Raw genomic sequence first — 23,591 nt, forward strand, 5'->3', positions numbered from 1 at the left:
TTCTTCTTTTTAGGTGAGAAATTCCCAGAGCAAAAGTAGGGTTCATAACAATAACCACACTTGACACATCTTTTTCTTTTTTTCTTATAAAACAAACAAAATCACCATGAAATATTTTCAGTAATTACAGAGATTATTGTGAGTTAAAAGCAAAACAGAAGCTCCTCATGCATCACTTCTAAAATCCTTTTCCTCTCTCTGTGGGCTGGAGGCAGAAGTTTACCATCTACCCTCAAGGGAGGGGAAAAGGGAGCTGAACATTTTTAAGAGCTTTCTTTAAAGTGTGTGTGTGTGTGTGAAAAATTTATCACTACAAATCTAAAATGAGGTTACTCTTTAAAAACTTCTAAACTAAAGTAACAAGGGACACTAAACAAACTCCTGAAAAGAGATGGTAACTCAATTGCTTAAGGTGATATAAATGGCTAGAGGATGCTGATAGCATGAAGAAATCAGACTAAACCCCTCTCATCTCTAGTCACAGCTCTTCATCAAGTCACAACACATCACACTACTACCACTCCCCCTCCTCACCACATTGAAAAAATAAAACCCACCTCTAATGCTTTTAATGCTACTCAAGTTTGTTGAAAAATAAAGTTTCATTTGGCTGCCATTGCTACTTAGTGTCTAGCTTGGCCATTTCTTGCACATAGATGCCAATACTTTCACTGTCGAAGAGCAGAAAGTAAATGTTCTTCAAGGAGGAAGAGCTGGAGCCGTCAAAATGGGTGGAAATAGCTCTTAGAGTCACCTGGGCTGCCGTCTGTTTTGGGAAGCAGTTTCTATGTGGTAGGGGAAGAAAACAGAACAAGTGAGTGTCAGCCAACTGTGCAAGCATATGCTCACGTGATGCTGAAAGGAACAAGCCATAGCCCTACCAACTACAGGCTGCTGTTAAGATAGTGCCAGTTGCAGCTTTGCAATGTGTAAATCCCAGAAGCAAATCCCAAGATTTTGATAGCAATATTCATCTGCTGCTGTATTAGTATCCTTGCTGGCATAGTTACAGTTTTTATTTGCTTCTATTTTTTATAACCACACAAAGTTTTTAATGCTCTCCCTCAGAATTAAACTTTTCCATGCCATGCTGGGCAGGCTAAAAAGTTCAAGAGAAGATTATTTTTTTGGTTGAAAACTGAAAGAAAAAAAAAACCAAAACAAACCTTCCTCACTCTGTCATTAAAAATACTTTGCTTGAAACTTCAGTGAAAATAATTGAAATTACAACCCCAAGCCCAATTAAGGCCGAAACGCATTCATTCATTCATTCATTCATTTTGATGGTAATATTCTCTAACCTACAATCTAAAAGCTACCAGTCTTTACAGTAAGTGGACTTTTCAACTGTGTTGACATCTCTTGGGGCACCTGGCCCACATCCTTGAGATTCAAGTTTCTTGGCAGCAGCATTTTTTCCATCTTAATCATTCTCACACACCTTTTTCAAGTCATACAACCATTCAGCTGCAGCACAGTTCCTTCACCCTCATCTCTGTGCTACAAGGGAACTGGCTGAGAGCACATCGCAAAGAGCACAGTTACGATGAAGATCAGCTGCTTTGCATCTCTGTTTATATAAAAATACGACTGCTATAATACTGGGCATAATTTCAAGAACTGTTCTACAGCTTGAACTTGATGCCTATCTAATGAAATACTCTGCCTTGCATTATGCTCATGCTTGGGATGGTGTCCACATTGTTCTACTTTTCTAACACTAAACAGATTCCCTGACCTAGAAAGCAGCCCTTCCTGAAGCGATACGTGTGTGTGTCTGCCACTGACATCTGGAGGGAGGAACACTCTCCTGAATTCTCTGCTGGAGTTCCTCCACTGCCTGACAATGCTTGTAATAGTTCTGCTGATTCTGCACAACACTGAAGAGTGTTGATGCAGTGTTTGCGACATGAGCGTGTAGGAAACCACCTACCTTGAAGAGTTGGATGAGCCTTTACTGGGACATACTGAATTGTTTGAAGGTGAGCTAAGACCCAGCTGAGATTTCAGATGGGTCTTTGGACATAACTGCTGGCTGCTCTTGAGTTTAATGACTCCTATTTAGATTCTACTGCATGATAATGCTCCAGAGGAAGTTAGATCTGTGCCAAAAAAAATTGGGCAGCACAACCTAACCCATGTCCTTCCTCTGAGGCAGGTTACATAGAACTTGTCTGCTTCTGAAAAAAGTTTGTCTAACCTATACTTAAAAGATCTTCTGTAATGGGGCTACATCAGAATACACAGATAAGCCATCCCAGTGCCTTACACTTGAAAAATTACAGTGTTTCTTTTAATAGCATTCAGAGCTGCCTTTGCAGTGTTTTTTCGTTTTCCCCCTCTCTGATAGCACTGTGACGCGCATTTGTTTTTACTTCCCTTTCTAAGTTTAGTATTATTCACTTCTTACTCAATTTCATGCTAGTGATTTCAGACTACTTATCATATTTATATAAAAAAAACATCCAAAAAAGAGCTTGGAAACTAGTCATCAGCAACTGCTGTATCCATATTCACTGTAATCCAAATGATTGTTAGCAAACAGTTTTTCCTACTTCCAGTCCCTGGGCAGCATCTGCAGCAACCCTGCTAATACACCTTTCTCACAGCAAGCTATTGATAAGGACTTTTTGAAAATGTTTTCCAGTTCATTTATATCTGCATCACAGCACAAGTAATTTCATCTAAACTGCGTTTCTCTGCTTTTTAATGAAAAGACCATAGGGGTGAAAAGCCCTGGCACAATTGAGATATCCCATCTATTGTTACGTTATACCAGTTTCTGTAAACAGTCCTTAAGATGGGACACGGGAAAGATGAAAATTCACAGAACTGATGCAGCATAACTCCTGATCCACCCGCAAAACCAGCATTTCTTGTGCAGACGTGTGGGTGGGATAAAATGACAGCAAAACCATTAAGTCTTATTTGGAAAACTCTGCCTTCTTCCAGACAACTCTGAGGTCTTTTGATAAATAACGTGTAAACCAGCAGCACCTGGTAAGACTTACAATTACTCTAACAGAAAACAGAGTAAGAGCAGCAGAGAGTGAAATGGAACTAAGCAGCAGAAGGATCTGCACTAAGACCAATGCTCCAAGATTGGATTATTCTTAGATAACGCTCAGAGGAGATATGAGGTCTATAGACACTATTTCCATTGGCATTAAAAGCTGTGGTTCATTTTCGAAAGCTGAACTTTATTATTAAAGAGTGGTAAAAAAATGTATCGTATTTTGCTTTGACTGAACACTATAAACAAAAAGATCTGGGTATAAAGGAAGAAAAATCATTAAAAATTGCACTGCTCCTCTATTTATTCTTTTGTCCTGATCCGTAAAAATATTATTTTATCTTGAAAAGTGGATGAGTAAAAATGGCATTTTCACTTCCTGTGTATTCAGTGGCATGTGGTGATTTCACTGATCAAAACACAGTTTTACTTTCATTTTACTCACTACCAGGCCAACACAACCGGACTGTACAATGTACTCTACTCTCTGGGCATTACTAACAAAATTAGTAGTTACATTTCAAATGAAACATAAGCATGCAAAATCCAACACAAAAGAATGACTTCTGCAGTTAGAAGGGCTTGTGTAAGGTTTCTTGCGATCACAGACCAAGCAAGATTAACAAACTGTTGGTTTAAAAAAGAACAAAATTTTAAAAAAAGATAAATACTTTGGATTTCTTAGTCAAGCATATTTTATTTGCTAGTTATTGAGAAAGAAATGTGTAGTTTCACAGTTGGTTTTATAGTTCCCTTTTTAAAGCAGAACTATATTTGCGAAACATTTATTTTCTTTTGAAAGAAAACAGTTTGTGTGACTAGTCTGTTTAACATGTATTCTTGAGGTGACTTCAGCGAACACCCCACATTTACCTAGCTCAGGTTGTGTCACTGTTACTTGCCTTCAGTATTAGGCTGGTATAATCTTACTAGTATGAATGTAGTTTTATTAAGATCCACCACAGCAAAATGAAGAGACATAAAAACTGAGGTGGTGCAGGCCCATAGTAGAGGAACAAATATTACTGCCTAGCAATAGAAAACACAGCAAGTCCACTCAGCTTTCCTGTGGCTTAGCTAATTTATCTATATAAAGGCTTTCTGGTCATTCCATGCAAGCACTGCACTTCAGGCTCCTTTAATCTCAGATTAAATGTCAGATGGCACCTGCCACAGCCCTCTCTGGAGGCAGGGTCAGCCCCTTTCATGCCACAGAACAGAGGGCACCTCTCCATCACAGCAGCAGCTCTCTGACAGCTAATGATACCATTGCTACCCGGTACAGAATCCTCCTATGCAGAAAGAGTCATACCTGCCACTGGGAAACGGGGGGAAAGCCACGGACTTCAACTTCTTGTCTTCTGCGGCTGTTAAGCAGTTCTTTATAGTCTCTTCAAGCTGCTCTTCGCACTTGTCTGAGCCCCACTGTGGGATGTGACAGTGGATGACAAACTTTGCTGCTAGGCCGCTAGACTGAGTAAGTGCAGCTAACACAAACGAAAATATAACATTTAGTTTTGAATAGAAACCACCCTGCAATGACCTCTCAATCCAACATACTTTCTTAATTATATTACCTCTCCAAAGAAATACATCAGGAATTAAAATATGCCACAATGGCTCACTTGCAATCATAATCTGTCTCATCATTACTTTTGTGATCAATTATTATTTCTTTGGAGACCAAAGAGCCTGGGGCTCATTTGGTTAACACACAGTTATTCAATAATATTTTATAGCTTTCTCATTCAGCATGGCCTCCGGATTTGTTTTATGCAAAGTATCAAAACCTTGCACTGAACACAGTATCATTAATCCCCCAATAGACATTTCTGCAGTTCTGTCATAGTCTTATCTGAATGCTTTGCACAAGTATCCTGCATCATCATTACAGCTCCAGAGTGTTAGGGACCCACTTCACAGCTGGGTGATTTCAGAAAATGACATGGAAAATCAAAGATGTTTGTTGACAGTCTCCACCAGTTATGTCCAATTAGGAATCAGATTAATTTTTCAGAAAGTGTAATATTTCTCTAGGACCTGCAGAGTCCACAGCATGGCATCAGTTTGCTTTTGTTGCAGTTGTGACCATTAGCACTTCTGGAAATCTGGGTCCCAGGAATCTCAGGTTAAACACCCTGAAATTAGCTGTGCAGTTAACGCCCAAGGATGAAAAACTTGGATTTATTCACTTATCCACCATCACAGAGGAATTCTGTTGCAGGCATGAAGGAATTTTGTCTAATACTTCACTGTGCTACTTAAATTTCAACCAGAAGAGAAACATCAGGCTTTTAACCATAGGGAGTAAACTGACTGCAAACAACACAGGTATCCTGTGAGCAGCCTTGAATTCAAGCCCATTAGGCTGGAGTTCAAGTGTCTGCAGTAGACCTTCAGTGATTAACAACCACTTGTTATCACTTGCCTCAAAACTAGTAGAAGGGGCCATTTCAAACACAGCAACACAACACAATGCTTGAGAGCATACATCTTCCTATCTATTAAACTAAGATTATCTTCTTTCCTGGGACTGCCTTAACAGCATAAAAGGGGTCTATTTTCTAGTTAGGTAATGATGTTGACAGAGAAAAGTAGTTTACTTTGATGTTATGGTATATATTTTTGATTCAATGCACAAGTGAAGCAAAATAGCTTGTATGAAAATTTCCCTGATATTTGAGATTATAAAACTGGGCTATTCATTTAGGAATTTTCCAAAACTAGATTGTTTAAAGGATTTAGTTCCTTGAGTATTGAGATACTAAGACAAATAAGGCACTAGAAGATATGTTGTAACTTCTCTCCATCCGCCTTCCAGCCACCTTCAAACCGTCTGAATTGGTTTAATTTGTTGACAAAGGAAGACATAACCTCAAACCCCAAACTATTCACTGCTACAGACGTGTTAAACATTTGAAGGGAGCTCTTCTGTAATTTATATTTCTATAATGTAGCTGTAGTGCCTGGGAGAAGAGCAGGAATTGCTCTTCCAAAAAGCATGCCAGTTCTTAAGATCGTATCACATCTTTATTTGTGTTCAGAGTTAGGTAATTGTTTGGATTATACTGTTCATCAACTATGCATAAAGCAGAATAATTTATAAACTATCACTGCTCTTATACCTCTTAGACTTAGTTAGACTGAGAGCTGTTTCTGATTCTCACTAAGGAATGCAGTACAAACAGGACAGGAAAGATGGCACATAGGTGGCAGCACAAGTTTTCATTAATTTTTGGACTCCCACAGACAGCAACTACCTAAGATAAATTCATCAGCCTGCTTGTAACTTATGGTGGCACCTAGAAGCCCAAAGACAGAATGTGGACAGCACACAGGTATCCTATTCTTCCTTTTTTTCCTCTAAGCAGGCTGTTCTTATCAGCAACAGCTTTGAAGATGAAACATTTACATCATATAAGCAAAGGTACATATATAATCAAGAACAGATCAGAATACCCAGAGAAAAGAAGATATGAAATGAGCTGTTTCCAAAAGAGAGAGTAGTATCCTTTTTACCTTCAGCAACTTCCAAAGGTCCTTGAGATTTGCGAAGCTCTTTCACCGTTTCTAGAAACTCTTTCCCTCCAGCCTTTTCTAATGCCTTGCCTGCAAGGACACAGAGCAAAAGGTCTTGGCTTCAAAGTATCAGTGTGAAAAAAAGAACTCTACATCATTTAAAAGAAGAACATTGTACACATATTATCCTCTTTTCCTCTATCAGCAGCAGCTGATGGTTACATTTACCACTCTATCCAGCCACAGATAAAGTTTACTTTTTATTGGTTTTAAAAACCCCTGGATGTTATTACTGGAAATTACTTTAATATAATTATCTGTAAGAATGCTATCTGACTTGTGGCTACAATAGTGAAGAGTGGGATTTTCAGGACTCAGATTTTCAGCCTCCAAAATCAACTCAACATACAAACCCTACTACTTTCTGAAATAAACACAGCTGGGATGCCAGTGAAGGTCTTGATGAGTGACTATAAAACAATGATTCAAAAGCCTGCCACTAGATTCTGTGCCGCCCTATGCAACTCACTGCCTATCTTTTTTACCTCCCTCTTGCTTCAATTTCCATATTTGTACACGAGCAATAATAATATTTCCTTATTTCACATGAGCGGTATACAGCTTTGTACATGCGTATTTCTAAAGTACATAAAATCCTACAATGAAAAGCATAATTAGAACTGTTATTAATATATAATTTTTGTCACAAATTTTCAAAGGCAAATGTAAAAACAATCCAATAAAGACTGCAATAATGGTTATTTACACCTTTGCTGCTCATGTGCTTCAACAAATTATCTGTGTTTTGATTGTCGTAAGGCATCATTAAAAAAGATAAATTAGCGATTAGCCTGTTATACCTAGTCAGATCCAGCCTGATTTTCAGAAGTGTTGTAAGTGATATTTTATGCCTGGGGAAGATTCAGATGAAACAGGATGGGATCTCAGCAGGCAGCTAGTAGACCAGCTACTGTTCCAACTCTAGATGTGTTTTTTCTGTGTGTAGCAGAGCCTCACCTATTTCCTCCTTGAGGTCTATTTCAGCAGTTGTGGGGTGAACGATGCCTTCTACTTTCATGGAGCCAATATGGCTGATGTCACTCTGTGTCAGAGAAAGCTGTAAAACAACAATGAGGGAGTAGAAAAAAATTAGCATAGTAATCCAAGTGCAAAAACATTTTCATACCAAAAAACAAAAATGAAAGAAGGCTGGATTCAGTCTTTCAGAGATCAGTAGTTTTATTGTGTTCGATATGCAGGATTCTGATTTTTAGCTTTTAATTAATTAATTTGTAGACCTCTCAGATTATTTTGTGATATGCCTACAGCTTGGGAGCTTGCTCCAGAGGAACCTACTGCTAGAAAATTAATGTTCTAGCATCACACTTTGACGAGAAAAGGCCGACTTTGGAAATGCTTTTGTTTAAAGAGAAAACCACTTAAATTAAAAAGCTTTTCTCCTGTAGAAACACTTGCACTCAGTAAACTACTGTAGGGGCTGAGAAGGGCTGAACACTATCCTGATCTACAAAGGCTTCACCACCCAAGTAATTAATTACCCTTTCAGTTCCTAGCATAAATAAAATACAGAGTGCTTTACCCACCCATGGATCTGGATATAGGAACTGCCCAAAACTTGATGTCTTAAGGTGCTCAAAAAAGGCTGCTCCCTAGATTTCACAGCCTCATCACTTTGAGCAACAACACAGGACAGAAACCCTAAAAATATTTTAAAAGATTTTACAGTTGCTGAACACGTGCCCAGCACTCCTCACTTCTTCCAAAGTACACTGTAGTACTGAAGTCCTAAACAGAACAATAAGCACTGTCCATTTTAGAGAAGAAAGTGAGAAGCTGCACAGATTCTGGAGGAACTTAGGACATGACTGAACTCTAATAAAGGAGACTGAAGTTTCATCTACCCAGCCTATAATCTATAAGCTTTTAGCAATCTTTTGGATGTATTCTGTGTCTGGCACATTACAGATCACTGCTTTAGCAAGAGATAGGATCAGACAGGCTGAACTCTCAAGCGCTGCTACATACAACAGGATACACCATCAGTACAGGGAGTTTACAGAATCTATTTCAGGAAGAACACTTTTTCCAGATGCCCTTGCTATTTGAAAAAATAATAGTAAAAAAATCTTGACTGTTATCTCCATAGTTAAATCTGTAAGAAAAACTCTAGCTTCATTCAAAGGGTCCAGAAATTAAGGCAGGCAAAAATCTCTCCCTCAAGGGGGGGAAAAAAAAAATGGGACCAACAGTTGGCTGGACACCAAGGATATGCAGGTATTTTGGTGCGACAGTTTTGTAATTCTGGCCAGGCACAGTGTCACAGTCTGCGCCGAGATGGAGAAGCAGGCACGCCCTGCAGCTCTGGTGAGGTCCTCAACTTCAACAGTGAGAGAGCGGCGCCAGACGGCCCACTTTCAGATGGAGCACCCAGGCTTCTGGCACAAATCAACACGTGGAAGTTCTGGGTGATCCTGGAACCTGGCCCAGAAATACTCTTTTATAAATAATAAATAGCCTAGAAGGTTAAACCTGGTTTGGCAGTATGCCAGGCACAACGCAGCCAAGTCCAAACTGAATAAAACTCAAATACAGCTTAGGCCAAGAAATGAATCAGTATGTCTTTCTATAGAGAAGAGAGGCTGACCAGCATTACTCTTGGAAATCTTTTATCTGCAGACATATTTTTTGAGACCTCCTACCCCGCTCATGGCTTGAGCGAGTTTTGGCCTTAAATTTGGGACCACTAGGGGAGAACGTAGAGAAGAATTTGTACCGGTGTTAGATCAAAAGCATCCTTCCATTTATGCTATGCTCTACTGCTGTGATCCCGATCCGTTATAACTTTGTATTACCTTTTGTCCTGGCACAAGGCTCTTGGAGGACAAGATAGTGAAACCATCCCCAGGTCCATCTTCAGATGTTGAATTTGAAGCTCCTTCTTTTTCGTTGTCCTTTTGTTTATTCTATTTGGAGGGAGAAAAAAGCAAGAACTCTCAAAGGAAAAAAAAAGAAAAATCAACATTTACCATCATTCAGTAGTGGATAGATTTGATCAGTTACTAGAAATCACATCTTCTTGGACCAATATATTATTCATAACCTTTTAATCCCCCAAAATTATGTAACAACAGAGGTCTTCACTGTTTATATAATGCTAAAACATCAGAGGTTCATCTGAGGCATTACATACGTTTGTAGTCACATTAAGAGTCGGGGCACCCACATCCATCTGTAGTTTTACTAACAATTAAGGTTGTATTTATGGGTGGGTGTGTGCTAGTTTATTTTTGCTGCTCACAGAGCAGAGCTCATACTAAATCAAACTTAGTAACTTAGTAACCCAGTCAAATGCTCCAATCTGAAGGAAAAAACATGTTTATAATCTGAAAAAAGTCATAAGCCTCAGATAATAAATCATACATCTGAATTCATATTGACAGGAGCAAGCCATCACACCTCCAGACAAGCAGTCAGAAGGACAAAATTAAATACTAATAGCTGAAGCTTGAGTGCAAAATCCCCTTTGTGGGACACATTCCTTCATGCAGCCTAGCTCCACGAGCAGGAAATCTGTTCCTACCAGGGCTGCAGGAGCATGTCCACATCTCTCAATATTTGATTTAAGGTATGTCAACAAGCTAACTCTTCCTAACAAGTCCAAAACTCTGCATGTGCCCAATTCAAAGGAAGGTGTTAGCTGAGATCAGTACTCAGAGGCATCCTATTAAGCAAGTCTATTTTCTTTTTAAAACTTGCTTCTGTGTATTCTCAGCTATGGAAATATATTAAAGCTTAGAGGCCTCCAGAAAGATGTGCTTAACACAAGTTTAAAAAGCTTAGGTCAAACCTTAATATTGTTTAATCCTACCCAACCAAAAATTCAGCAGTGTTTTAAGATAAACGCTCTGGAATGACAAACCAAGAGCACTGATCTGGGTTACTGCATTACCAAATTAAACCCTTTTGGATGGTGACAGAGGATGGGCAATTGCAAGGGAAGATGCAGTGGTCAAGGTCCGATTCATTTATTCTTCTTTCAACTCTTTTAAAAACCATTAACAACAGCACACCTAATAACACACAAAACAAAGAGCTTGTCAAAATGACATTATGTACCATGTCAGGACAAGTTCTCTGCATGGTGAAAAATCTTTAACAGTAACCTGGTAACTGCACAAGGCCAAGGGCATGACATCCCTCAAGTAGAAAATGTTTTAAAATACAGCTTCCTTTATTGTAAAAGTTAAGAGTTCACTGCCACACGGTTAATGTGGAGATAAAGATTCTACACAGTTGTCAAGAAAGTACTGCAAAGGTGGCATAGAGATATGAAAAGTTTCCCTCAAAGTTTTAAAGGTTTTTGTTATGAAAGTTTATTTTAAAAAATACTGTGTTTGCCTTTATTTCTAAAGTTTAGGGAAAAAAATAACCCTGGTGTGTCTATTATCAATTCCTACCTCCCATTTCCAGTTGTTACAGACAATGCAGAGTGCTAATTTATTCCTCCTAATAACCTTAGTTGGTTTTGATCCACTCCCTCTCCCACACCTCTGGCATCCCACATCTGCCTTATGCTTACCTTTTTGGGTGTCCGGGCCTTGGCAGACTTTGCCTTCTTCCCACTCTTTTTGTTCACCATGGATTTCCTTCCCTTCTTCTCAGGAGTAGGGGAAAGGATGGTCTCAGATTTGCCTTTGGCACCCCGTTTCTTGGCTAGAAGCTCTGGCTGAATTCTGGGCAGGACACCTCCACTTGCAATAGTCACACCTTTTAGCAACTGCAAGGAGAAGCAGTGTAAAGGAGCACATTACAGATTCTCTTAGTCTGCATTCAGGCTATTTTTGGTAACTACATTACACATACGTAAGTAGAGTCCACACTTCCTAAAGCATTGCACCTTGTTCCTTTATCCTGGAAAAAAAACCCCAAACAAACAAACAAAACAAGACCAAAGAACTACTAGGGAGAAAATCCACAATAACAAGAAACCTGGCAGGTGACAGTGAGGTCAGCCAGCACATCCTGGAGAACTTGTTCCTGTACTCATCAATCACTCTTCTATTCCAGTGGTGATCTTTCTGCATCTGTCCTTGGTGACTCACAAGCAGTGAATGAGGGTAAGAGAAGACAATAAGTGCCTGCAGGCTACTTAAAAAAAATGATTGCACCACAGCCCTGCTCAAAGAAGGACTGGTCGCAGAGCCCTCTGGCAGGGAAACTGATTCAGTGAAAGCAAGTCTGAGCCCCAGGAACCTGCTTTGCAGAGGTGAACAACAGGAATGGGCTGTGATACTACAGGGAGGACAAAGTCTGGCTAATTCCGAACAGACAACAGGAGATCTAGTTCCCAGTCCACAGGCTGACCACTGCCACGGAGCAGGGAATGGGCTGCTAGCGTTACCATGCTTTTCCCTCCTTCCTGGCCTCTGTTTTGACTTTTCAGTTCCCTTGACTGGAAACAGAGCTAGATGACTTCATGGGCACCAGTTTCATTTTTTAAGGCAGTCAAATTAAGTGCAGGAATCTTTCAAAGTGTGAATGATGTCATACATCTTCACATGGGGCCAACCAAGAAGAGATCCTCTGATGCTGACTGAACCTTTCCGGCACCCCTGAGTGCTGCAATTCACAGCCCATGCCATGATCTCTCTTCTCACTCAACAAGTTTAGCTGAAGTGATCCCACAAGTGATCCTCAGAGTCAGAGCACTGCAAACCACAGTCTGGGTGCTAATGGGATGTGGGTATATGGAGGGGGAGGCAGTTCTGGAGACAGCAATAGCAGAGAGCGAGCCAGATCCCTACCCAAGATGGGCCTCACAGCCAGTATAATAGAAAACACACATTTCTACAGCTTTTGGAAAAAGGTCTTCCATATGGCCCATTTTCTTTAAGTACTGGATGTCCCCGAGGAAAAAATTAAGCATCAAGTTTACCCACTTCAACAAGACACACAGGCTACTAAAGTAAGCAAAATTTATATCCAGAGGATTGAAGATGAGCTATCTCAGAACCTTCTTTTTTGTTTGTTTTTATTCAAGCGGGCACAATCTTGTCTTCTTCTGCTCTAATAATTGTGCTCTCATTCATGTGTCAGACTAAACTCTTTCTAACCTTCCGTGGCAACAGCTTCATTCATGCCCCAGCACGTAACTCTCACACTGAAATGTGAGTGGGTACCTGATTCAGTTCCTCATCATTTGCAACTGCCAGGAGGATGTGTCTGGGGGCAATTCTTCCTTTCTTGTTGTCTCGCGCTGCATTTCCCGCTAATTCTAGAATTTCAGCTGTAAACACATTGAGATAAAAATGAGCAACAAAAATGCAGCTTATGTACACCTTGTATACGCATTTTACATTCCTTCTTAACATCCATTTACCTTTGGGGGGGCATTTCCTGATTTATACGGTCTTTGCTACAGAAAGGCAAACCAAACCACACTCAATGTATTGGTAAATTTACAGAAAATAATTTGTCCTTCCTAATTCCCCAAAGGATAGCTAGCAGAAAATATGCTAAGCTTGTTTCACATAGCTTCTTTACGAGTCCCGAGTCAGAATTCTCTTTCAAAAAACCAAGAAACACCCTGTAAAAACGTACATCAGCAGTCCAAAATTTAGCAGTAATCCTGTAACAATAAAACGCATGCAATGAAACCCCAAACCTAGTACAGACAGTTCTGACAAAACAGCAAGGATTCTCAGGACCAGGTAAGACAAAGACTGAGGTGCATTTAAAGAAATACTTTGAAAGCCAACAAACTAGCCAGGTGATGCTGCAATTCTGCATTGAAGTGCATTGAAAATCTGTGAGAAGCTTAATTTCAGAAAAAGATATGAAAGGTTTGACTTAAGAGGCAAGCAGAGGCAACATAAGAGCTTCAATGCGTGAACTACGGGTAGAAAGTTCCTTCTACATCTCCAGGAAGAAGAGGTCTGTTCAAAAGTAGTTTCTCTAAATTTGCATTAACATTTATACTGTGACTAAAGTCACTGATGTTCTTCTAATTGTTATAGACGAAACACAGACACGTCTTTTTGAGTTTATTTCAACTGTAGCAATCAGTATAATTTATTAACTTACACAGTTTGGCCATACTCAAGTTATTTCTCATGTAAGAACTCTACTGAAGCACTGAGAAGGAAGGAGAAAGGAATGTTTTGCTCCAAATAACCATAAAAATCATATTCACACTTTGTTTTATTTTAAAAGTATCCAGTGTCCCTGTCTTCTGGTTTCTGGTTTTGTATTTACATCTGTCAGTAACAGAGGTAAGAAAGTTACAGCCCATCAGTGTCCCATTAATGATATCTCCTTTTAATCAACCAAGTAAAGAACGGTAACTTATAAAAAGAACTTTCATGAAAAGTCTAGTGGAAATCTACATAATGTTCTCTGGCTAAAATCCAAAGGATTTCAACAAGAAGTTTAGTTCATGGGAAAAATACAAGCTTTCACTTTCACTCAGAATAACAAAAGTGCATACTTGTCATCCAGTTTTCACTGCTATATGGCTTATACACTTAACTGAATGATGGAGATGTAAAAGCCACTGTTTAGAATTATGTGCATGTTCACAGTGAATTGTTTAAGAGACAGCCAGTGTCTGCTGGAAATTTTCACAACTATTCATGCACCACTTTCAAGAAACATTATCAAAGTTGTGAAGACAAGCACTTAAATTTTAGGAAGTATTAGAACCATGGTTGCAATAACTAGGCCAGTGCTATGAGGAAAAAGCAGTATGTGATTGAACAATCAGAAATAATAACACACTACAAATACACACTGGGCCTACATTAAAAGTTAGGCCAGCCATCTCAGGTCTGGCATTTCCTAACTTTGGAGCGTTTGATTTGGACTTCAACGAAGGAGACTAAAAAGAGACCCTGCATAATCCAGCTATATTCACCCCTGAGGGGGGCTGCAGGGCTGGAAGTTTCAGACCCAACTCCCAGACCTCTGCCAGTGGAGCTAACGCAGCAGCAGACAGCAGGAACAGATTGCCATCCCTTGTGCAGACCAGCATAAAGCAAGAAAAGAGACCCAGACTTCTCCAGTGGGTTTTGCAGATGTGTGCTGATAGCAGAGAAAAATTGCATCAGGGAAAACTAAAACAAAACCAAAAAAAAAGCAACACAGACTTACCTGCGTGGTAACTGAAGTTCTTTCAGATGTGCCAACAACAGGCACATCCTGCTACCTGTGTGCTCACCCCACTCCCCCAGGTTCTGGGTCCTTTGGCCAGCAGCATCCTGATGGTGCACTCAAATGTCCTCTGCCTAATGTTAAGAGCAAAAAAGGCAGAACACTCAAATGCCAGCCATCTACCACAGGACACCGGGAAGAAGGGAATCCGAGGTAGAGATGATGTATGGCAGATTGTGGAATATGCATATAACTTAAAGGATGCTAATTACTTGCGTAGGTAAATAATTGCCTTACCTCCTCCTAATGATTGCTTATATGCATATTCTTCTAATGCTGGAGGCAGGGACTCATAGTCTCAAGAATATAAAATGGCACTTGCAAAATGCAACATCAAATCTGGAGGCTTCAGTTATCACATCCCCTGCTGATAATATCAGATCCCTAAAGAAACTGCTTTACATTTCAAGTAGAAACATCTTGACAGCTAAGGCTACCTAAACTCTAAGACTAGTCTGAGAATATAGGTCCTATAATAAAGTCCTACACCATAACAAGCTCTCTTGAAATCAGGCATCTTTATATTCTCAGACATAAGTTGGTTTTACTTTATGTGCTCTCAGCAGCAGGCATTAAGAATTAAAGTGAAATCTGAAATAATCTTGCTTCCCTCAAGATTCAAAATCCACAAAGATGACTCCACACTGGAAGCATAACTTCAAATTCAGACATTTTCAGTGCAGACGGCTACAAGCAAACCAGCTTATTTATTGACTCCACAGTTTACCTTGGCCTCAGACAATTATCAAATGCTGGTCAACAGAGTAATGCCCAAAACTCTCCACTGACTCTACATAACACCTAGCATTTTTAAAGGAGCCTTTCCTCTTGTTTGATAAGCACCCGGGACCAAGGAAGAACATAACTGTCTTCCAGCCGACACAAGCAGCAGCCAAGCTATGACCTGAATGGGACTGCATCTTCTCATCCTGTGACGTACAGGAAAAAGAGGTTTCTTTAGCTGATGGATCAACAGACTTGGAGTGTCTAGGAACTAAAAGTACTGTAGCCAGGCCAAGGCTATTTGTTCAGCTGAGCTCAGCCTGCTTTTGTGAAGTGCTCAGCTGGACTGATAAGAAAGATAGATGAGAACTACTGATAGCAGAATCAGAAAGATTTCAGACAGGTTATCTTGTTTTCCACTTCCCCTTTGGGGTAGGTTATGCTACCACATACAGATCTACCAATAATACCTTTGCTCTGAAAAGACATATCAGATGATGGAGTCCTTGGTCCTCCCTTTGCAAGTGGAAAAGTATCAGCTCGATTTGTCTCTTGACAGCAGATGAGCACAACAGGCAGAAGAAGATACCAGCTGATGTGCTTTGAAGAAGGAAGGATTTGCTGGTGTTGTGTTCCACCCTAATTTAGAGAAGATGGTTTTCCACTGACATCTTCCATGAGTTCCTCTGACCAGCACACCATTCACATGTCTTCTGCTTCCTAATCAAGAGGCATCTGTATTCTTGGCCTACATTTTGGGAAGGTGCATTACGGGACACATGCAGTTGATGTTTGAGTTAGAAGACGATGACTGCAGTCAGCCCTGTGCACACTCAGAACATAGTCTCGCATGCATCTGTTGCAAAGTCCATAAATCCAATGGGACTGAGGTCAATTTTTCATGGAGTTTGAACTGTGAAGCCAGTGGAGCCCAACACTGTTCCACCAAACACAACCTTCTGGATAGGAATTAAGCTGCACGTTTTGCAGTATCATTTTCAAGCCTAAGATATAAAACAGCACTGAGAGATTATATATAAAAAAAAAGACATAGAACATTGATGAGATCTTCACATCAGCTAACGAGCTGAGGTAAAAGTACCTCTTCTTGAGATACTTTGCGGTGATTGCTGGCATTTTAACAATGGAGTTGAGAAGCCAAAGCACAGATTTGGCATTGCTAACGGCTGTGGGGCGCAGCCACAATCAATCTTGCATACAAAGGGAAAAAATGGGGATCCAGTAGCTCATGACACAGAACACATACCAAAGCCCAAAGGCAGTCTGAACCACATGGCAAATGGCAATAAGGATGCCCAAGATGTATATGCACCATCTGGATGATACTAGGCAAGAGGCTCAGTGCTTCAGGGCAACATAAATAAAGGCCACCAACAGACCACGTGCGCGGCTGATCGCTCACAGGAGAATCGCTGGTCCATGCTAGGCCCTGGATGAATGCAGTCAGACAGCTCTGGTCCCGTTTGACCCTTCTAGCCTCATCCACCTTGCCCCTATCCCAGACAGGACGTGCTTTCCCAGCTCCATAGCCCATTCTCCTTTCCTTGGCAATCCACACCAGAGACTTCTATCTCAGCTGCCTTTCCTGGACAGTCTCCATGGCTCCTGTCTACTCTTCTCAGTTGTAGTAATACTCAGGCTCAATCTTCCTTTCTAGGTTCTTCATTATCAGCACTCCTTCCATCCAATCCTTGGCCTATGCCCTGTATTTTTCCAACTTACTCTCCAGCTTCCTGGCAGGATCTCTGGACACCCTTTGCCATTTATTTGCACTAGGCAGATCCATCCCCAGCTCTGTCTCCACCATCAATATTCTTCTCCCATAACTATTGTCTCCTCAGAATGTTATGATCTGTTCCCAGTCTCCTTCTCTGACCAATGTGGAACCTCTTCCCAGTCTCCCAGTCTGCTTATCCAGTAAATTCCAGCCTGCCCTTCCCACCTCATGAACAGTAAGTAGGATTAGCCTCTCCTTCAGCTCCTATTCATGTACTCCCTGCTTTCAGTCCCAGACCTCTTGCCACCTGCTCTGTGCAGCTTTTGCCTTCAAATCAGCAAGCTTCCTCCCCTGTGCTGCCCAGTACTGCTGAGACCACCGAAAACCACTCCCTGCTCTCAGTGCTGTGACCAGGAGCAGCTGGGGACAGCAGTGAGAGGGGAAGTGCTCTTGAGCACCTGTAGCCACAGGCTGAAGCATGCTCAGCCACTGCCCATGCGCAGTCCTGTCACAGATCAGTGCTGAGAGGTTGAGGCCCACTGTGTCACTCTGGGGGGACGATGCACAGGCAGTCTGGGCAGCACTAGGAGCTGAGCGAGGCTGCAGCATGCTCAGTGAGGACTAAGTCTTCAGAAATTTTAGCTATTAAAATCAAAGAAGTCTCTGCTGAGCACGAGCAACCTGTGATTTTCCAAAGTTACAGCCTGGCCAAACAGATCAGATATCCCTGATGGCAGAGACCACCCTTCCCCTTCTGTAAAACATCAGGTCTCTGCTCAAACTCAGAGAAGCACTCGGGCATTTAGAGAAGTTCTTGTGAATGTTTTAACTCCACAAATAAAACATGGTTCAACTTGCTTCTGTGAAACAGTTTAAGAACCAGACTCCCTTACTCTCACCCTTCCAGATTTAGCCTGAAGCAGTTCCCCTGTATGCAGGCTTTCAGCCTCAGTAGCCACCATTTCATAGTTGCAAGTCCATGAGAGAAAACTGGAATTTGTAATAGGAAGTATCAGATAACATTAAGAAATGTTACCAGTTTGATATATAATACCCGCTTTGACCACAGCCTTGAAAAACCACATTTTGTTTCTAAAGGCTTCCTAAAACCAAAGACTATATTCACATATACATGTTAAGAATAACTAGATCAGCAGGGTTAGATGTGGCAACACCGGTTTTTAATTGAACTATCCACCTTTGTAATCTTTTCAAACAAAACTCTGGATAGAGCACAGAAACTTTGGTTTGGAAAGACCACTATCCACAAGCAATAGGTGTTTGCTCAGAAACATTACTCCATTCTATTACAATACATAAAGGGTTGCAGCGAGAGGGGGTTCTCTCTGCTGAACCATGCAGCTTAAAATAACATTCTCTTACAATTTGTGTGGGCCCCCAGCCTACACATCTAGCAATTTTCTTGCCTGGTTGACTACACATTCTTTTTTTCTACAACAAAGTGTAGGCCCATACATAATCTGCCCTTACCATATTAATGATTTAAATTAAACTGCACTTACTAGCCAGAAGCAGAGCCAAGATATACACTGTTCTAGTTCAGATAACAGGTAAACAGTGCTGCACTGTATGTTATAAAAAGATGACCATAACTCAGTCTGCACTGCTGAAGTGCTGCATATACCAGATGGGCTGTTGACAATTTATTACTACACCTTGTAATAATTGCCACAGCTCAGAACAAGCATCTCCAAATGTTTATCCTAGAAACTCCTTTGAATGCTATGGATCCCTGTGGAGTGGGAAAAGAAAAGAAGTATTCCTCCCCAGACTGAAGGTCAGTGGAGTCACTGTGCAGCACGTTATTCAGTTATAAAAGTCAGTGCAATTTCCAAAACCCATGTAAATGTGGTTTTCACCTTGCAATACCCAGACATCCAGAAGCCTGTAGATGACTTCTAAGCAATTCACAAGCGATGATAAAATAAAGCAAACACACCTCGCTATAGAGAAATTCATATTTATGACATTCCTGAAGAGGCCTGTTCAGGCCCCCTACACACAGGGGCCTACCAACAAAAACAAGGTTGAAAATCACTGTGGTTGAGCAGAGGAGCTACGAATCCTGTCTCCATCTTTCCCCCTAACTCCCTGCAGGCTCTGAAGCATCCCTCCTGAGCTGCACGCCATGTTGCAGACAGCTAAATAAGCTCTGCAAGTCATGGACTTCCCCAGTACAGCACAACTGCACCAGCTCCACTGGGAAAGATTTCTGCAGTGACAAGACTTCATTTTTAATGTATGAAACTGGAGTGTGCAAATATGAGTATACATATGTTCTTAACGAAGTGAAAGATCTTCTTCAAAAATCACTTAGAGAACTGATCTTTCTCTATGATTACATGATCTTAATATAAATATGTTTGTTCTTACACAGTAAAAAAAAAAAATAAAATCTAACAAGTGGGAGAGATGCTCACAATCTTGGATTTTGATTCTGCTTTTCAGCGGTGTTTTATTTTAAAACCAGTTCCTTTTCTGGACTTATCTCTTGTTGGAGCTAGGGGTGAACACAAATGCAAGCTTAAAACATTTTGTTTACATGCCTTCCACATAAGCAATACTCCAATTCTAGAAGTAGCCTCAGAAAAAAAATTGATTCTCATCCTGCAATTAATTATCACAAATGCAGAAGTTTCTGTAACATGCTATTAGGCATTATCAGAAATTTAATTTTAATAGTGAAATTATCGCTATTTCAGATTTTCTCCACACCTTTGAAAGAAAACAGTGCTTTTATTGTCTGGTAGTGAGAACAGGGTTTCATGTGTAAAAAAAGACAGCAGTGAGACAGCAATGTTTAGATAAAGACTGATATGCTGTTATATGGACAACCAGATTCCATTGCAAGCTTCTTCCATGCCACTTTGGCAATAAACTATGCTCCTGAAACACCACCCACTCAACTAATTCCATCCAGGCTTGTGACTCCTCAGAGATTCTCTAATGCACCTCAGTCTTGATCTGTAACACCTAAGTAACCTGCACCAGAATCCTCTCTGCGCCGGACGTTGTTAACAATTTGCTAAGGTGCTATTTCCCACAATTAAGTAAGAAACTGAGCAGATACGATCATAGGACAGGCTGAACTATTACAATACACCACAGAAGATTGTATCATCGTGTGACACCTGCCCCTTCCTCTGAGGTCAATTTCAGAAATGAAGGGAAAAGAAAACTCAGGGTATATGGGAAGATTTAAACCCTGAAACAGTTCCTTTATACACTTAGGCGAGCCAAAAGGAATTTTAAAATACAAATTAACAACCTCTGTATTTCGTAACACTTTGACGCTGTTCTGCAAGGAGAAATGCAGCCAGCAAAACAATTTGTTCACTTAAAAAGCACAACAGATGTACAAGGTGGGTTTGCTTTTTTCTCCTGTTATTCACATAAAGATCTATCAAAGGACTAATTCATATCAGCTTTCTCTTGGACAGAAACTACCTAGATGTGACTCCTCACTCTGCAAAGCAATAAGAAAATAATCCTTCCAGCTAGCAACCAAGCATGGTGCCTCTAAAGGAGAAAATTTCCATCCTCAGCCTCTTCAAGAAGCAAATTAATTTCCTTAGCATTTTAAGCAAATTTCAGCAAATCCCGCACTTGCAGAGCCTGATTTTCAGAAGTGCTGAACACGTTCGGATCCCGTCCCATGGATATCCCTGGCTTCTGTGCGAGACCAGCACTTCCAGGATCAGGTTCTTGGTTTACCTGCTAGGTACTCTATCACAGCTGCCATGTAAACCGGTGCTCCAACACCTATCCGGTACTTGTACGTTCCTTTCTTTAAGTAGCGCATCATTCTCCCCACAGGGAAAATAACGCCTGCCCTACTTGAGCGTGACAGTTTGGACATTTTCTTCTTCCCACTTCGGCCCGACATCTTGCAGCTTTGTGCTTTTCAATTTGCTGGTGATTCTTAACCCCTTGCTCCAATCCAAAAGCTGAAAGAGAAAAGAAACACGATTGGTGTTCAGCATGTGAGAAACATCTTTATACATTATCTTGTTCTTCCAGAAGAAAAAATCCAAACCCATTCTCAAAACCTGTTAAAGTTGAGGTATTACTCATTAAAAGTTGGATAACTGGAACATATGCTGTAACTTTTCTTTTGACTACTGCACTGTCAGTGTAGCAGTATCACAGAAAAAGTAGTTTGGAGAATATAAGAAAAAACATTTAAAAATCAAAATTAATCTTTAAAAAAAACACACAACCCCCCCCCCAAACAAATCACACCAAGGCAGACATACACAGCATGGAAGATCTGCATGCTGATTGTTAAGTTTAGCAAGTTATAAACAGCTGAGAAGTACTGGCATAATGGACAGCATTAAATAAGGTGAAAACCAGATACTGTTGCCCCCTGTAAGTAAAGTCGTCCTGCTCGCACAGAAGAGAAAAACCTACCTACAAACACACTGCTTCTTCACAGGTCTTTTATACAAGGAATTTCACATGCATGGCTGAAGAGGAGAAGAAGCAGGCAAGCAGCTATGCTTCAAGCGCCTCCCCTCGCACTGCTCTGGCCTCAGGAACTGAGCCCCAGGGGCCAGCTCCCAGGCTTCATCGCTTTCCTAATTCCCAGATCACCCTCACGGCAGCTCCTGGGAGCTCCAGAAGCCTTCCTCCACAGAGCTAAGAGAAGGTCTTTAATCTCTCATCTTAAAAGGACTAGCTACCAGATTTTTCTGTCCATTAAGCTCCCTGAGGATGTGTTTTTCCCCTGCCAATCTAGTCTGTACATAGGAGCAAAGAAAACAACTCTCGTTTTCTCCTTGTTTTTCTGGAAACTGAGAGATTGCAGGTAAACGGCTGACAAACCCTGGAGTCAGCCACTCCACTTCAAAGTGTGCACATGGTCATAGTTACACCCCTAGTTCTCACTCTCAATCAAATAATGAGGAGGTTTTAACCCTGTTTACAAAAATTGTTTTTAACACCATTTTGATTGGTGCCCTGGTGGCCTAATTATGACCCTGATTACTCCTCTGAAGTAAACGAGGAGCATGTCTGCCACAGATGGTATTTCTGTCAATGGAGGCACAGCTACTTAATTCCCAGTATTCATTCACCTCAGTGAAACAAAGAAACAAAAGGAGGGAAAACATTATGATGGCTTTAGGTGATACTGTTAAATTTTATCACAACTGGCATTTTAAATAGCCTTCCAAAAAACCAGTAAAAATTGTTTGACACCACTGCAAGCCCTTGGGAACTACCAATATTGATCCCAGGAGGGCACAGAAATCTGTGTTTCATTCTTACCCTGCTTATTACCAATCAAGTGCATGTACAAAGAGTGTCACCTGTCCCATATGAAGCCAGACATTCACAGAAACCAGCTCATCCATAACAGCCAAAGTCAAGGGTCATTTTCTATGATAACCTAACCTGAACACTGCTTTCACTCACGATATCAAGGAAATAAAATCACCACAGGGTCTGCAGTGATCTATAAAACCCTGGTGTGTCCTTGTCTATCAGCCAGATAATTTTTTTCTTTCTGTGTGCAATATATTACGTGGGCATGATAACAGAAGTTGGGAAAGATTAAACCAGTAAACCTATCAGACACAGACACCTCAAAATTGATGTTACTCATCGTCCCACTCCGAGTTCCCTGCAAACTGCCAGCCTGGAATCACGAGTGGTGGTAAAAGAGCTCATAAACTGCCACTTGCAAGTGCGGATTAAAGGCAATGGCCATGTCAAACAGATACAAGTGGGAAAAAATTCCCAAGCAATGCATTAATTGCATTGATGCAGGAGTAACCAGCTGTGTAGGACAGGGAACAACTGCCAGGATGCAGCTCCGCTGATTAGAACCAGCAGGTTACAACGGGGGGGAAAAAAGAGCTGTTACAGAAAGGCAAACCTTGCACTGAAGTGTTTAAGTAAGGAGGACAGCCAGCGCTGAGCTGAGGAGCTGTGTCCTACCGCTGATACCGCGCCTCAGCCATGCAGAGCAACGAGGATTCAGAGGAGGGTGGTAAGAATGATCGGACGTCTGACACAAACTAAAAGGGAAGGCAAAGAGGGGAGACGTAATCGTGGTGTTTCTCTAAAGGACTGCTTCGAAGGTGGAGGGACCAAGCGTTCCCCATAAAAGTGCCAGGAGAAGAGCAGCTCTTACAAAAGCTGTGTAGCGGGGAAGAGAGCGGAGCACTGGACTCGGTCAGACGGGGAGGTGGCAGAATCGTCCCTCCAGGACAACTTTAAATCCGTTAGAGGATATAAGTCAGAAATGGCACAGGCAGCGTTGGATCTGCCTTGGGACAGGAAGCTGGACGAGGTGATCTCTTGAGATCCCTTCCTCCAGCCCTCTTGCTCAATGAAATTTGT

General features: G+C 41.0%; 1 protein-coding gene across 4 annotated transcripts in view; it reads right to left on the bottom strand.

Annotated features, from left to right (window-relative positions):
• Positions 1-68: 68 nt before the first annotated feature.
• MACROH2A2 (macroH2A.2 histone) overlaps positions 69-23,591 on the bottom strand; it is a 28,335-nt gene continuing 4,812 nt past the window's right edge. For 3 of the 4 annotated variants that reach the window (XM_074874240.1, XM_074874239.1, XM_074874241.1), the window contains exons 2-9: positions 20,958-21,190; positions 12,733-12,839; positions 11,133-11,330; positions 9,406-9,516; positions 7,550-7,649; positions 6,533-6,622; positions 4,326-4,500; positions 69-785 (exon numbers count right to left, since the gene is read on the bottom strand). In XM_074874240.1, the coding sequence (XP_074730341.1) occupies positions 620-785; positions 4,326-4,500; positions 6,533-6,622; positions 7,550-7,649; positions 9,406-9,516; positions 11,133-11,330; positions 12,733-12,839; positions 20,958-21,129 (1,119 nt within the window). In that variant the 5' untranslated portion in view covers positions 21,130-21,190 and the 3' untranslated portion in view covers positions 69-619. Of the gene's footprint in view, positions 786-4,325; positions 4,501-6,532; positions 6,623-7,549; positions 7,650-9,405; positions 9,546-11,132; positions 11,331-12,732; positions 12,840-20,957; positions 21,191-23,591 lie in introns of those variants that run through there. The other variant, XR_012629591.1, reaches the window with a different exon arrangement.

Source organism: Strix uralensis, chromosome 7, assembly GCF_047716275.1.
Source record: "Strix uralensis isolate ZFMK-TIS-50842 chromosome 7, bStrUra1, whole genome shotgun sequence".
Taxonomy (NCBI): domain Eukaryota; kingdom Metazoa; phylum Chordata; class Aves; order Strigiformes; family Strigidae; genus Strix; species Strix uralensis.